The sequence below is a fragment of the Canis lupus genome, chromosome 25 (assembly GCF_048164855.1).
Source record: "Canis lupus baileyi chromosome 25, mCanLup2.hap1, whole genome shotgun sequence".
NCBI lineage: Eukaryota > Metazoa > Chordata > Mammalia > Carnivora > Canidae > Canis > Canis lupus.
Genome location: NC_132862.1, coordinates 17819222 through 17835644, shown reverse-complemented (window position 1 = coordinate 17835644; position 16423 = coordinate 17819222). Strand labels below are relative to the sequence as shown.

The 16423-nt window shown below is 39.5% G+C and overlaps 1 protein-coding gene across 3 annotated transcripts in view; it reads right to left on the bottom strand.

The window, feature by feature from the left end:
* Nucleotides 1-5133: 5133 nt before the first annotated feature.
* IPO8 (importin 8) overlaps nucleotides 5134-16423 on the bottom strand; it is a 71137-nt gene continuing 59847 nt past the window's right edge. For all 3 annotated transcript variants that reach the window (XM_072798470.1, XM_072798471.1, XM_072798472.1), the window contains 5 exons: nucleotides 16015-16235; nucleotides 14429-14634; nucleotides 9617-9820; nucleotides 8866-8982; nucleotides 5134-7101 (listed from right to left, as the gene is read on the bottom strand). In XM_072798470.1, the coding sequence (XP_072654571.1) occupies nucleotides 7004-7101; nucleotides 8866-8982; nucleotides 9617-9820; nucleotides 14429-14634; nucleotides 16015-16235 (846 nt within the window). In that variant the 3' untranslated portion in view covers nucleotides 5134-7003. The remainder of the gene's footprint in view (nucleotides 7102-8865; nucleotides 8983-9616; nucleotides 9821-14428; nucleotides 14635-16014; nucleotides 16236-16423) is intronic.

The following is a 16423-nucleotide window of genomic DNA, read 5'->3' as shown; positions in this document are numbered from 1 at the left end:
ACCTTAGGGGAAAAGCTCTGTTTTTCACCATTGAATATGATATTAGCTATGGGTTTTTCATATATAGTCTTTATTATATTGAGCTACAAACTTTGTTGAGGGTTATTTTCATGAATGGATGTTGTACTTTGTCAAATACATTTTCAGCATCTAATGAAAAAATCATATGGTTTTTATCCTTTCTCTTGTTGGATACAATGTATCATGTTGATAGATTTGCAAATACTGAATTATACTTGCATCCCAGGAATAAATCTCACTTGATCATGGTAAATAACTTTTTTAATATATTGTTGGGTTTAGTGTGCTAATACTTTGTTGAGGATTTTTGCATCTGTGTTCATCAGAGATATTAGCCTGCAGTTCTCCTTTTTCGTAGAGTCTTTTTCTGGTTTTGGTATCAGAGTAATGCTGGCCTCATAGAATGAATTTAGAAGGGGATCCCTGGGTGGCGCAGTGGTTTGGCGCCTGCCTTTGGCCCAGGGTGTGATCCTGGAGATCCAGGATTGAATCCCATGTCGGGCTCCCAGTGCATGGAGGCTGCTTCTCCCTCTGCCTGTGTCTCTGCCTCTCTCTCTTTTTCTGTGTGACTATCATAAATAAAGAAAGAAAGAAAAAAAAAAAGAATTTAGAAGCTGTCCTTCTTCTTCTATTTTTTTAAATAGTTTGAGAAGAATAGGTATTAACTCTTTTTTAAATGTTTGATAGCATTCACCTGTGAAGCCATCTGGTCCTGGGCTGTTGTTTCTTGGGAATTTTTTTTATTATTCAATTTCATTTCTGGTAACCAGTATGCTGAAATATTCTATTTCTTGCTGGTTCAGTTTTGGGAGGTTATATGTTCTAGGAATTTATTCATTTCTTCTAGGCCGTCCAATTTGTTGGCCTAGAGGTTTTTTATAATATTCTAAGTGTTCATTTTTCTGTGCTGTTGGTTGATATTTCTCCTCTTTTATTTCTGATTTTGAGTCTTCTCTCTTCTCTCTCTCTTTCTCTCTCTCTGGATGAGTCTGGATGAAGGTTTTTCAATTTTGTTGGTCTTTCCAAAGAACTAGTTCCTAGTTCCATTGGTCTGTTCCTTTGTTTTGTTGTTGTTAAGTTTCTATTTCATTTATTTCTACCTTAATCTATTATTTCCTTACTTTTGCTGGTTTGGGGATTTGTTTGTCCTTTTTCTTGCTCCTTCAGGTTAAGGTTAGGTTGTTTGAGATTTTTCTTGTTTCTTGAGGTAGTACTGCCATTGTTATAATCTTCTTAGAACAGCTTTTGAAAAAAGAAAAAAAGAATAGCTTTTGCTGCATCCCAATAATTTTGGACCACTGTGTTTTCATTTTCGTGTGTTTACATGTATTTTTTATTTCTTCTTTGATTTACTGACTGACCCATTCATTGTTTACTAGCATGTTATTTAATCTCCATGTATTTGTGTTTTTTCCAGATTTTTTCTTGTGGTTGATTTCCAGTTTTATAGCATTGTCTTCAGAAGAGATGCATGGTATGACTTCTTTTTGAATTTGTTGAGACTTGCTTTGTGGCCTAACATGTGATGCATCATGGAGGATGTCCCATGTGCACTTGAAAAGAATGTGTACTCTGCCGTTTTAGGATGGAATGTTCTGAATACTAAATCCTTTTTGTCTAATGTGTCCTTCAAAGCCAGTTTTCTTTTTGATTTTCTGTTTGGATAATCTGTCCATTGATATAAGTGGGGTATTAAAATCCCTACTATTATTGTATTCCTATCAATTACTTCTTTTGTTCATAGCAGCTTTATATATTTGGGAGCTCCAATGTTGGGTGCAAAGTATTTACAACTTTCATGGGATCCCTGGGGGGCTCAGCAGTTTAGCTCCTGCCTTCGGCCCAGGGCGTGATCCTGGAGTCCCGGGATCAAGACCCACATCGGGCTCCCTGCATGGAGCCTGCTTCTCCCTCTGCCTGTGTTTCTGCCTCTCTCTGTCTCTCTGTGTCTCTCATGAATAAATAAATAAATAATCTTTTTTTAAAAAAAAAGGTATTTACAACTCTTATATCTTCTTGTTGGATTGTTCCCTTTATGATTAAGTAGGGTCCTTCTTTGTCTCTTGTAACAGTCTTTGTTTTAAAGTCTATTTTGTCCAGTATAAGTATTGCTACCCCAGCTTTCTTTTCACTTCCATTTGCATGACAGTTTTCCATCCCTTCACTTTCAGTCTCCATGGGTCTTTAGGTCTGAAATGAGTCTCTTCTAAACAGCATAGAGATGGGTCTTGCTTTTCTTTATCCATTCAGTCACCCTGTGTGACTTTTGACTGGAGAAATTAATCCATTTACATTCAAAGTAATTATTGATAGGTATGTACTTATTGTGTTACTTTACAGTTGTTTTTGTTCCATTCTTCTCTTGCTTTCTCTTTGGCTTTTTTTAATGTAATATTTGGATTCCTTTCTCTATTTTTTTGCATATCTATTGCTGGTTTTTGATTTGTGGTTTCCATTAGCATTATATATAACATACATCTAGCTATATTAAGTGACCACCAACTTAAGTCTGAACCCATTCTAAAAGCACTAAAGTTTTATTATCTCCCCCACATTTTAGGTATACCATGTCATACTTTACATCCTTTTATTTTATGAATCCTTTTTATGATATACTTAATTTTACTGCTCTTCTGCTTTCTATTTTCCTACTCCTGCATATGGTCTTTCCTTTCCTGAAATCCCCTTTAATATTTCTTGTAAGGTTGGTTTAATGATGATGAATTCCCTTGTGTTTTTTTAGGAAACTCTTTCTCTCTCCTTCTATTCTGAATGATAGCCCTTGTTGTATAGAGTATTCTTGGTTGCAGGGTTTTTCTTTCAGCAGTTTGAATAAATCAGGCCACTCTCATCTGACCTGCAAAGTTTCTGCTGAAAAACCAGCTGATAGTCTTATGAAGTTTCCTTTTCTGTAACTCTTTTCTCCTGCAGCTTTTCAAATTTTCTTTATCACTACTTTCTGCCATTTTAATTACTGTATGTCTTGGTGTGAACCTCCTTGGGTTGATTTTGTTGGGTCTGTGTCTCTGGCATCTGAATTTGTTTCCTTCCCCAGATTAGAGAAGTTTCAGCTCTTATTCAAATAAATTTTCTGCCTCCTTTTCGCTCTTCTGATCCCTATAATGGGAATACTATTATGCTTGATGGTGTCACTGAGTTCACTTAATCTAGTCTCATTTTTCTTTTTTTCTTTCTCCTGTTCATTATGATTGCTCTCCATCCATTACTCTGTCCTTCAGATCACTGATCTGTTCTGCTTTCTCTGGTCTTATTCCCACTCGTGTATTTTTCATTTCAGTTATTGAGATCTTCTCTGATTGGTTCTCTTTCATGTTTTCTATCTCTTTGTTGAAGTCCTCACTGAGATTCTCTACTCTTTTCTGAAATCCATGAGTATTTTTATGATTATTAAATTCTCTGTCAGGCATCTTACTTATTTCCATCTGCTTAGCTCTCTTGCTGTGATTTTGTCCTATTCTTTCATTTGGGATATATTCCCATGTCATTTTGTCTAACTCTCTGGATCTGTTTCTGGGTGTTAGTTTGTAAAGTTAATGATATCTCCTACTCTTGAAAGTAATATCCTTATGAAGAAGAGGTCCTGTGGTGCCCTGCAGTGTGGTGTCCCCTGTTCACCATGACCTGGTACTTTAGGGCTGCCTCCTATGGGTGTTATATGCACCCTATTATGGCTGAGCTGCATTTACTTTCAGTCCAGTCATCTGCAATGGCTTTCTTTGCCTGTTGTGGGGAGAGTTTTGGCCCTGTGTTATTAACGGACCAGTCTGGGACTACCCCGAGTTGGGTCAGACCAGGCATTTGCCAGAGCTGTAGTACCATCTAACTCAGGGCACTCTCCCTATGTTGTCTCCTGAGAGATGTTCACTAGTGGGCAGGGCCTGAAGTCAGATGTCTGCCCACAGCCACTGCTACCATCACATTTGGACTGGTATGTGTGGTTTTGTTTTACCCCTCTCCTCAGGGCAGAATTCATTTTAGGTTGGTGCTGGCCCCTATTGGGGATGTTTTCATACTACCAAGCTTATGGCACTGTCTTGGATGGACTTCTGAGTGTAAGTTGGCAGGGTGCACTTGTTAGCAAAGCTAGGTGGAGAGTGTTCATGCTGCACTGATTCCTACAGGTATGCGTGCATGTTATCTAGACTAGAAACGGTGCCCGGCCACCTCTTTTGTTCTTGAGAAATCTCCTAAAGATCCCTGCCCCTCCAGCACAGGTCCTGAAATTAGTAAATCTATCTTTCTGTACACCCTGGGCATTTTTTTAAACTGCTGCTTCTAAGCCGTATCTCAGTGGGGTTGTTTGCTATCCTCTTAAAGGGTGGGAACTCAACTGAGTCCCAACCTGAGGTCCTCTCGTCCTCTTGCTCTCTGAGCTGAGCCTGCTGATTTTTAAAGTTCCCAATGTTGAGCCCCATTGACTTTGTAAAAACTTGAAGTCCCTCTGGTTTTCAAAGGCAAATGTTCGGGGATTAGCCTTCCCCTTGCAGGGCCCCCATGCTTAGTGCCTGGTGTGGAGGTCTGCCGGTCTCCTCTAGCCATGCCTGAGGTGCCCCTCCCCTCCATGGTCACCTTAGAAGGCAGTGTGGTTTCCAACTGCATCTTACCCTTCCTACCCTCTCTGAAGTGACCTCTCTCTACCCGTAGCAGTGGAGAGTCTCTTCTGCCAGTCGTCAGCTTTTCGCAGTTGTTCACACTGGTGTGGGTTTTATCTAGGCATAGCCACAGGAGTAGGTGAGCTAAGGCTCCTTCTATCCTGCCATCTTCCCTGGGAGTCCCCATTCCTCTCAAATTTGACTTGCCTAATCTCCAACGCCTTTTTAATTTTCCTTCAAGGTCCTGATGTGGCTTACTGACCTTTGCCTTTTCAGAGCTTCTATCCTTCTCACTGGGACACCATGGTTTATGAGATAGATAGGCTTTAGCTCCCAGCCACTCCCCACTCTAGCTGCTCCTGATGAACCCATTACCCTCCCAAGCCAGCAGCTACCTTGCTCTACCTCTCCCCAAATCGAAAACACACTGTTGGATTTTTAACACTTGCTGAAAGTACCTCCACATGTTAGAAAACATTCCACACAGAGGGGTTCAGAATCCTGGGAATCAGTCTGTGTTTTATTTTACAGTACATTCATATAAGTTCCTGCATTTCCAAGGTAACCAGATCACATTCAGGTTAGCACTGCTGGTAACAAAATTATACAACTACCCTGGCTTCAAAAACAAGATAGGATGATACACATTAACATCTCTTTCCCTTTAATACTGCAGAAGACAATACCTCACAAAAATAAAATCACATGCCTTTTACAATCCAGTGTGAAGGCATATTATTTATGTTAAAATAAACCGTTTTGGACATGGGGAGAACAAGAAGAGTTTCAAAGCTTAAGATATCTAAAATGCACCCCCCACCCCGTGCCATCTTTCTCTTCTGCCAGCTGGCACATTCACTATCAATGCCTCAGGGACAGAGGAAAGGGAGGGATCATTTAACTCTGAAACTCATGGCTTCTTAGGCTACTTCTGTAAAAACTACTTAAATAACCTAAACTTCTAAAAAGAGTTAATATTAACAAGGGATAGTGATATAGGAAACACCTGGAGAAAATTTCTCCAGTCACTGAGGGGAACTGTAAGCTGCAGACATTTCACAAAATGGAAAACTGTATCACATCCAGTAATACATCGTTTTGAAAATACACTTTCACCTTACTGTATGAAAACACTATGATCCATATTTCAGTCTTGAATTTGTTCAGAAAAACAGCCATAAGCTCCATCTGCAATATTTCCTGTAGGCATCATTACCATCTAAGAGTGCAGCTGACCAAGAGCCCACCCCGTGAAAAAAGTAACAAGCTGAACTTAGCTAAAATAAAGACTAGAATGAGTTAGGTAGGAGAAAATTCAGACGTGTGAGAAGTAGAAGTTAAATTCATTTGGGTCTTTATCCTAGATAAAAAGATTTTGTTAGAAAATGTTTTGGACCTAGGTCCAACATAGCTTGGAATGGTACGTTAAAAATGCAAGCCCCAAGAGCACGTGCTTAGGCAGCACCTTTCTCAGAGAAGTTCAATGTGCTTTAGTATAATTATCAATTCATTACATAATTAAGTACATGATTCAGAATATACTCGGGCTTACTGTTAATTCCAGTAACTAAAGAGTTCCTGCCACTTGCTGCCAAGAGACCTTGGAGTCTTGCACTTACAAGGTTATAAATGAAATTTATATTCATATTTGCTGACTCCAAAAGAAATACCACCTCTCTTAGGGCTCAAAAATATGATGGAAGAGGGACTAAGACACTTATTAGGAAAGCCACAAAACATCTGATGAAAACCCAGAGCCAGTGCATATTTTCCAACCCCTGAAGCCAGCTCCCTGCAGCAGGAGGAGCGAGGAGAGCAGGGATGTTTTTGAAACCAGAGTGACTTGTAGCTAACTGCCTAACAGTAAATTCACATGGTAAAATGCAGAATAAGTCAACATATAGCCAAAGTTTACATTATATCTAGAAATATGTTTTATGCTTTAAAAAAAATTGCAATGCACTCCAAAAAAATTTTTCAGATAATTCCTGTACAACAGAAGGCACTGTTATCCCATAACCCCATTGATTCTGCATGGCGGAAACCTGAGACGTGCAATTCGATTCAATCCTCTAAAACCACCTTGGTCATTCATCCTTTGGAGAATAGGATTTGTCCTTTTCTGCTCACTGATGATGTCTTCTTTTAATTTCATACATTACAGTAGCTGCTTAGAATCTATTATTTCGGGGTGAGAAAGGTCAAAGGGGAAGAGGGAGTGGATAAAAGTGCTGCCTGATGCCCGAGTTAATGGGCACAGCAGGTGGGTGCTGAAGAGCAGCCCACTCTTTTCCTCCCCGCGACCTTCACATCCCCTTGGTGAAGTAAGTACAATGTGGGATGACATTTGGTAGGCTGACTTCCCTCTTTCAGTTGTTGCCAGGCACAGTCCCAAAGTTAAATGCAGAGAGGACTCCTTTGTTTTCAAACGTGAAACCTCCCTGTTGTTCAATCTTCTTCTTTGCCTCTAGCCAGGGGGGGAAAAGAGTATTTAAGGTGACAAAGTTAGAAATAACCTCAAATGAGCTAGAGTTCTTTATACTTAGCATTGTGAAGGAACATGACTCATGATATTATTCTGCCCAAATGAGCAGTAGACTTGTTTTAATTCTAGTGTAGTTCACAAATAGTGTTATATTCGTTTCAGGTGTACAGTACAGTGATTCAACACTTCCATATATTACTCAATGTTCATCAAGATAAGTGTACTTAATCCCCTTCACCTACTTCCCACATCCCCCACCCAGCTCTCCTCTGGAAACCATATCCATTCTCAATAGTTAAGAGTCTGTTTTTTGTTGGTCTTTTTTTCCCCCCTTTGTTAATTTGTTTCTTAAATTCCACATATAAGTGAAATCATATGGTATTTGTCATACTCTGACTGGCTTATTTTACTTAGCACTTTACTCTCTAGATCCATCCATACTGTGGCACATGACAGGATTTCATTCTTATTTATAGCTGAATAATATTCCATTGTATATATACACATGTCATCTTCTCTATCCATTCATCTATCAATAGACATCTAGGCTGCTCCAACAATTTCGCTACTATAAATAATGCTGCAGTAAACATAGGGATACATACGTCTCTTCAAATTAGTGTTTTTGTATTGTTTGGGTAAATACCAGTAGTACAATCACTGGATCATATGGTAGCTCTATTTGTAGCTTCCTGAGGAACCCCCACACTGTTTGCCACAGTGGCTGCACCAATTTGCATTCCCGTCAACAGTGTACGAATGTTCCTTTTTTCTTCACACCCGCACCTACACTTGTTTCTTATGTTACTGATTTTCCTTTGTTCTGCCAGTCTTCAAGTCATTTTCTGGGTCATTTACTCTGACGTGAGTGTTACCTAATTGTATCAGTAGGATGAGGTGAGCTTGAGGTCTTCCTACTCAGCCATCTTGCCAGCAAGTCCCTGAGCATTAGCCTTTAACAGGGCTATGTGAGTAAGTAGTTAGGTTTACTATCCCAGAAAAACTGCCAAAAAAAAAAAAAAAAAAAAACCCCACAAAAACTTTACCTCCCCTAACTCAACTTCCAGTAAAAATAAGCAAAATGAAAACAAGTCTCAAAGTTGTATTTTCATAGATCCAGAGACTGCTGGAAGTGCCCAGAATTCTCATATCCGGGGGACTGATACAGACTGTGCAGGGCTGACAACTGAAGTCTATGCAGAACTTAGGCTCTAAATCACAGGTGCCTGCTCCATGATTTGTTTTCTAGGAGTGACCACAATAATGTCTGCACAAAATAATTTCTCCAGGTCAAAAACTGAAAATCGACAAGAACTCCCAACATGTAAAGCCCAGCAAAAAGAAATGAAGAGTGTTGCATTTCTGGGAAGACAAGCTCCTTGCAAGAACTTGTGAAAGGCCTTTAGTCTATCTGTTTATGGTTAAGACCTTTAGATGGGTGATCAACTGATTAACTCTCCCTCACCAAGACTCATCCCCACCTTTACGTCTTAACTTTGGCTCTAAAATAGAGGGTAAGTACCTAAATAACAGCACCACTAAAAGACACATATTAATGCACAGGATTTTGCAGAGCTAAGTTATCATGAGTGATTAAAAACAATTTTTAAAAATCCTACAATAATAATTCCTTATTATCTTGCAAAGTTGACCTCTAACAATTTTTAAAACAGTCTTTAGGTGCCACAAGGCTGACTACTGGCCCGCTAATGCATGCCCTCTGATCTAGAAATCTGGCTGGCTGACCTGCTACTGTCCTCCGGTGCTCCGCCAGGGTGTACACCTCCTGCAGCGCCCTCCTCTGGTCCTCACTGAGTGGCGCCATGAGTAGTTGGTACCAGGCAGCATCACGATTCTGCACAGCTGTTGCATTTGGGGGCCACGGGGAACAGAAGAGAAGAAAAAGAGAATCTAGTGACAATGATCGTTTCAGAGAACAGAAGTGACATGATCAAAGTCTGCAATCACTTCATCGTACAGGTAGAGACAAAGAGTACGAGACCGTAACAAACACAAAGTGGCAAAACTTATTCCAGCAAAGGATTATTTCTGAGTACCTGACTCAGAAATATCCAACCACGTGGGGCTATCAGAGGAAGGTCAAGACATGGCAAAACTCTGCTCTGCCCAGTCCTCTGCCTCTTTCACCATCTCTTCCCCCCTGCCCCTTAGTTATGTTTTACTAAGTGTGCTCCCTAAATTCCAGATCTTGGCAAATACCTCTACTCAGGTGCTGCCATTTCCCTCCAGATTCTCACAATACCTGCAGCCATAGCATTACTCCCACACCAAGAACTCAAATTGGTACTTTTAGGCAAAACTAACCCCTAAGCTCTCGGGTTTCTCCATTTGGACGGCTAACCACAAACTCAGTACAACTAAAACCAAATTTAACATCTAAACCAATTCTGGGAAGATCCCAAAACAACTTCTAACAGAAGGAAATGAAGATAGAGTTTAGAGAAAACATCTAAAGATTTAAGGAATAAAGACATACTTAGCAGAGCTTGTGTAAAAAATTGATATTCATCCACACTGTTATCAAGGTCAAGTGGAGTGCTGAATCCCTCAAGGGCAGTTTCTTCCAATACTTCTTCATCCCAGTCATCATCCTCCTCCTCCTCATCTTCACCTCTTCCATTATTTGACTGCATCGCTTGGGCGGTTACATTTGTCTCCTCTTCATCACTTGAAATCTCCTCTGTGAATCCATTAATTATTTAAGAGGAATGAAAACACAGAAGGACAAAACATTCTGAAAATGTTAAAACTACCACCTATTTTTACATGAAATTCTAAAACTAAACCTTTATCATAGTTTGCTAAGTTGAAGATGACTTTATACTCTCACTAAAAACAATTTCCAAGTATCCCTAAAATCTAAAGTCTGCTGGACATTACTACTATTTGGCAATGGCTGCCTCATACTCTTTAATATAAAAATGCTATTTAATCAGAGTCCCAAATTTTTTGTCAAAAAAAAAAAGACAACTGTGCAGTCAATGCATGTGGGTTGTTTTTTATTTTAAGACTTTATTTATTTATTCATGAGAAACAGAGAGAGAGAGAGGGGCAGAGACACAGGCAGAGGGAGAAGCAGGCTCCATGCAGGGAGCCCGATGTGGGACTCCATCCTGGGTCTCCAGGATCATGCCCTGGGCCGAAGGTGGCGCTAAACTGCTGAGCCACCCAGGCTGCCCTGCATGTGTTTTAAATAACAATGACCTCCCACTGATAATTTGGTCTCTTAACAGTTACCTAAGTTGATGATGAACTGCTTAGAAGTGCTCAGATGAGACCATTTCTGCTAAGAGAAACAGAAAACTATAGAAATATAAAGAAAAAATAGTGGATTGAAAAGTTGAAAGCTGAATTATCATCATGGATTCTGTTCCTATTTTCAGTACTGATCTGTTATAAGCAGTTAGCCCAGTACTGTAAATAACCAGAAGATAGTAAACGCATAACAAAATCAACCTAAGAGGGAAAAACCCAAACTAGGCAATAGTATTCCAAAAATAGTTCTATAAAGCATACCACACTGAAGCACCTGAATTAAACTGCAAAGTAGTCTTAGGGATAAGGCAAGAAATCATAGTTTTGATCATACATACATGACAAAGGTACAATTACAAAGACATTAAGAAATACCTTTCCTAATTAATCATTTTATACTTCAGTGGAAATTCAAAAGAAAAATTTGGGAAAGTACTAGAAAATTTTTTCTCAAGTCATATTAGTTGTAGTTTAGGGATCCCTGGGTGGCTCAGTGGTTTAGCGCCTGCCTTCAGCCCAGGGCAGATCCTGGACACCCAGGATCGAGTCCCACATTGGGCTCCCTGCATGGAGCCTGCTTCTCCCTCTGCCTGTGTCTCTGCCTCTGTGTGTGTATGTATGTGTGTGTCTTATGAATAAATAAAATCTTTAAATAAAAATAAACCAACAGTTTTCAGGGGTGCATGGGTGGCTCAGGTCGTGATCACGGGGTCCTGGGATCAAGTGCCACATCAGGTTGCCTAAGAGAGCCTGCTTCCCCCTAAGAGAGGGGTGTCTCTCATGAATAAATAAATAAAATCTTTAAAAAGTAAACTAACAGTTTACAAAACAAAAAATTAGAGAATACTATAACTCTCTGAAAAAAAAAAAGGAATTCTGTAATTGTTGGCCTACACTTAGGAAAAAAAAAACCCTTCTAATAAACATTACTGCAAAAGTCCTACATAATATTCAGAAAAACAAATTAGAGGTGCGTGGGTGGCTCAGTTGGTTAAGCCCCTGACTTGATTTCGGCTCAGGTCACGATCTCAGGGTCATGAGCCTGACCCTCACATCCAGCTCTGCACTGGGCATGGTTCAGATTCTCCCTATGCCTCTGTTGCACCGCTCTTCCCCCACCTCAGTTCATGTGCATGCACATGTGTGCTCTCCCTCTCTCTCAAAAGAAAATTTAAGAAACAAAAACAAATTAGATCAGAAGATGTGCTCTGGGTTAGCGAAGGGTACCATTCCTTGTACACGAACAAACCAGGATGATGCCAGTTAAATGCAAAATGTTTTAAATCTACATTTGCTAAAACCATAGAATTTAGCATCAAAAATAAAGAAGTATGTTTTCTATAATAAGTTCTGATTTTTCTCCTCTAAAGAAATGTCTGTTTCAAACCCAAAGAGGAAAAATTCCATTTGGAGTTGGTTAATGTTACCTCCTGGGCCCAAGTAAGTAGTTTTCGGCAGTATCCTCAAATAAAATAACTTATATCCTTGACTCTAACAATCTTATTCTGACTTTCCATTAAGCAAATAACCTTTATTTGTGTACTTCATTCTAAATTTATCAATGTATAAACCATAACTATCTCCCAATTACAATTTCTGATTAAGAACCATTAAAGAAAAACATATTGGGCACTCTCTATTAATCTGCTATTGTGACACTTCTGCTCTTAACTAATGGTTCATTTAATTCATGCTGGGGACTCCATTGAGACTGTTGGCACAAACAAGAAAATGAAATACTGGTTGCTAACTTATTGTCAAAATCATTTGATTCTGTTACAAATGTATTTGTATTTCCTAGAGTGTAATGAAATTCATTAAGCTCAAAAATTTAATTTAAATGTCCAAAAATGGTGGAACAAATTATCTTAAGATTTGTGTGGAATCAGAAAAGACCCCGAATAGCCAAGGGAATTTTAAAAAAGCAAACCATAGCTGGGGGCATTACACTGTTAGATTTCAGGTTGTACTACCAAGCTGTGGTCATCAAGACAGTGTGGTACTGGCACAAAAACAGACACATAGATCAATGGAACACAACAGAGCATCCAGAAGTGGACCCTCAACTTTATGGTCAACTAATATTCAACAAAGGAGGAAAGACCATCCACTGGAAAAAAGACAGTCTCTTCAATAAATGGTGTTGGGAAAACTGGACATCCACATGCAGAAGAATGAAACTAGATCATTCTCTTAAACCATACACAAAAATAAACTCAAAATGGATGAAAGATCTAAAAGTGAGATGAGATTCCATCAAAATCCTAGAGGAAAACACAGGCAACACCTTTTTTGAACTTGGCCACAGTAACTTCTTGCAAGATACATCCATGAAGGCAAGAGAAACAAAAGCAAAAATGAACTATTGGGGCTTCATCAAGATAAGAAGCTTTTGCACAGCGAAGGATACAGTCAACAAAACTCAAAGACAACCTACAGAATGGGAGAAGATATTTGCAAATGACATATCAGATAAAGGGCTAGTTTCCAAGATCTATAAAGAACCTATTAAACTCAACACCAAAGAAACAAACAATCCAATCATGAATGGGCAAAAGACATGAACAGAAATCTCACAGAGGAAGACATAGACATGGCCAACATGCACATGAGAAAATGCTCTGCCTCACTTGCCATCAGGGAAATACAAATCAAAACCACAGAGAGATACCACCTCACACCAGTTAGAATGGGGAAAATTAACAAGGCGGGAAGCCACAAATGTTGGAGAGGATGCGGAGAAAAGGGAACCCTCCTGCACTGTTGGTGGGAATGTGAACTGGTGCAGCCACTCTGGAAAACTGTGTGGAGGTTCCTCAAAGAGTTAAAAATAGACCTGCCCTACGACCCAACAATTGCACTGCTGGGGATTTACCCCAAAGATACAGATGCAGTGAAACGCCGGGACACCTGCACCCCGATGTTTCTAGCAGTAATGTCCACAATAGCCAAACTGTGGAAGGAGCCTCGGTGTCCATCGAAAGATGAATGGATAAAGAAGATGTGGTCTACGTATACAATGGAATATTACTCAGCCATCAGAAACGACAAATACCCACCATGTGCTTCAATGTGGATGGAACTGGAGGGTATTATGCTGAGTAAAATAAGTCAATCGGAGAAGGACAAACATTATATGGTCTCATTCATTTGGGGAATATAAGAAATAGTGAAAGGGAATAAAGGGGAAAGGAGAAAAAATGAGTGGGAAATATCAGTAAGGGAGACAGAACATGAGAGACTCCTAACTCTGGGAAACAAACAAGGGGTGGTGGAAAGGGAGGTGGGTGGGGGGTGGGGGTGACTGGTTGGCGGGCACTGAGGGGGGCACTTGATGGGATGAGCACTGGGTGTTATGCTATATGTTGGCAAATTGAACTCCAATAAAAAAAAAAGAAAAAGAAAAAATGTCCAAAAATGGGACACGTGGGTGGCTCAGTGGTTGAGCATTTGCCTTTGGCTCAGGGCATGATCCCGGATTCCCAGGATCAAGCCTCACATCCCCAGGATCAAGTCCCACATCCCCAGGATCAAGTCCCACATCGGGCTCCTTGCATGGAGCCTGCTTCTCCTCCCTCTGCCTATGTCTCTGCCTCTCTTTCTGTGTCTCTGATGAATAAATAAATAAAATCTCTTAAAAAAAAAAAAAAGATTTTATTTATTTATTTATTTATTCAGAGAGAGCGAGAGAGAGGCAGAGACACAGGCAGAGGGAGAAGCAGGCTCTATGTAGGAAGCCCGACATGGGACTTGATCCCGGATCTCCAGGATCACACCCCGGGCTGCAGGCAGCGCTAAACCGCTGCGCCACCGGGGCTGCCCCAAATAAATAAAATACTTTAAAAAAGTCAAAAAATGAACAAATCTAAATTTATATCACATGATATGTAAAGCCACCCCAAAATATTTGTTAAATGTGCAACAAGCCAAAGTCTGTAACTGTTTAATGACTTTAAATAGACTAAAATTAAAAAAAAAATCATGCTCAAATCAAAATCAAATTCTAGTATTCATTACAATTAGAAGACCTTACCATTTTCTTCCATATCAGCCTTCTCTGCTTTTGAGCGATCTTCACGGTTCACCAGTTGTCTGGTAGCACAGACCTGCTTCAGGCCAAGGAAAAGGAAAAGAATTGAGGGCACAATCTGTCCCACCACAGCATCTACTGCAGGAGGTCGATTTTGCAACTCCAAAAGGATACTCAGTCCTATTATACACATCTTCCGGTCATGATGCCTACAAAGTACAAAGGAAAAAAAAGTGTTCATGAGAAATGATGACAATTGAAGAAACTACAAGAAAAAATGGCCAAGGTATATTTTAGGGTTCAGTGAATAGAACCATACAGAGATATCCCTTATTTTGTATCATATGAAATCCTTACATAAATCAAGTTTTATAGACCAATTATCATCATCAAAGAGCTACAGAAGTCTGTGATTAATATGGTAAATCTTGTTCTAATATCAATTTATGATTGATATTAGTGCTAGATCTGGGGCTTGGCATAACAAGTTCTATTAAAGCAAGAATACCTATACTTGACAGCATGAAATTCCTACCCCATGGGGAAAAGGAAAAATTTAGACTCTGCCTTCTGCATTAGATTAGTCTATAAGGTTTCTTAGCACATATACTGTACACTAAGCCCAAGTGCCTGTCAAAAGCTCTTCAGAAATTCAGTATGTAATAAGCAGGCTTAACTTGATGGCTCTAGCTAAATCCATCAAATGTTCTCTGCTTTAACACAGGATAAGGGAAATTTGATTCTGAAGGAAAAAAGTTTGACCAGTATACATTATATAATTTTTTCTGTTTAAGTTGTTTATTAAGAACGAGAAGATGACTATATTTGGTATAACCCTCCCAGGAAGCCATTGTCAGAGCTGAAATTCTAGCATAACACAATCATGAATAGGTGTTGAGTCTCTTAAGGTGGGCACGTACCTGCTACTTGGCATCTCACTTTGCCTAAGTTCAAAAACCAGGAGTGCTTCACATAAAGACAAACTCTCCCACCAGCACAGCACCTGAGCTAACAATGAATAATCCTTCTCTCTGACCTCACATTTAAGAACAAGCTCCCCTTAGGTGGACAGAGTTCAATATCCTGGGACAACACATCTTTACCGAACTGGCAATTTTCCTTAGAAACTTGACAATTCCCATAAACACTTAATAGTCATGGAACCCAATGGACACTTAATTTTTTTTGCTTAGTAATGCTATCACATAAGTCAAAAACGAGTAGGGACAGGCTATATCTAATTTTCCAAGCCTGCATTCTTTCCAGGTTATACTCCTGAAATACATTCGTAATTCTCTAAAAATTATGTTAACAATACACTAAATATAATTCTTAAAAATGAAAATCATTTTTTAAAGATTTTATTTGGCTGAAAGAGAGCACAAGGAGGAGGGCAGGCAGAGTGAGAAGCAGGCTCCCATTGAACAAGGGACCAGGACCCTGGGATCATGACCTGAGCCAAAGGCAGACATTCAACCTAAGAAGCTACCCAGGTGTCCCGAAAATCATCCTTCTATAAGCTATTATATACCTTTAAAAGTCAACTTTCCAGAAACAGAAATGTAGAGTAAAATCCAAAAGACACATACCCAAGAAAACAATCTGTATCATTCATCCACTGATTTATAAACTGTACAGTTATAGGTCCGGGGTTGTGAGGCAACTGAATTTGTTCTAAAGTATGTAGCAGCAAATCAGGGTTGTAGTACAAGGCAGCAATTGCAACCTGAAGACACATGGTACGGAGCTCACTAGTTTTGACTCCTCGGGTTAATCTCTCCAAAACAAGTTGAACAAAGAGTGGAATGCACTGAAGGAAAAAATGAAAAAGAGAGTCAACCATACACATAAAAACCAGGTACCTTTTATAGAAAGCAGCATATTGGTAGAGAGTGTCATCAATAAGATACTGTTAATGATGATTAAACTTTTGCTTGAATTGTTTTTAGAGTTATTCAACAAATTCATATTCTCATAAAACCTAGAGATCATATGGCC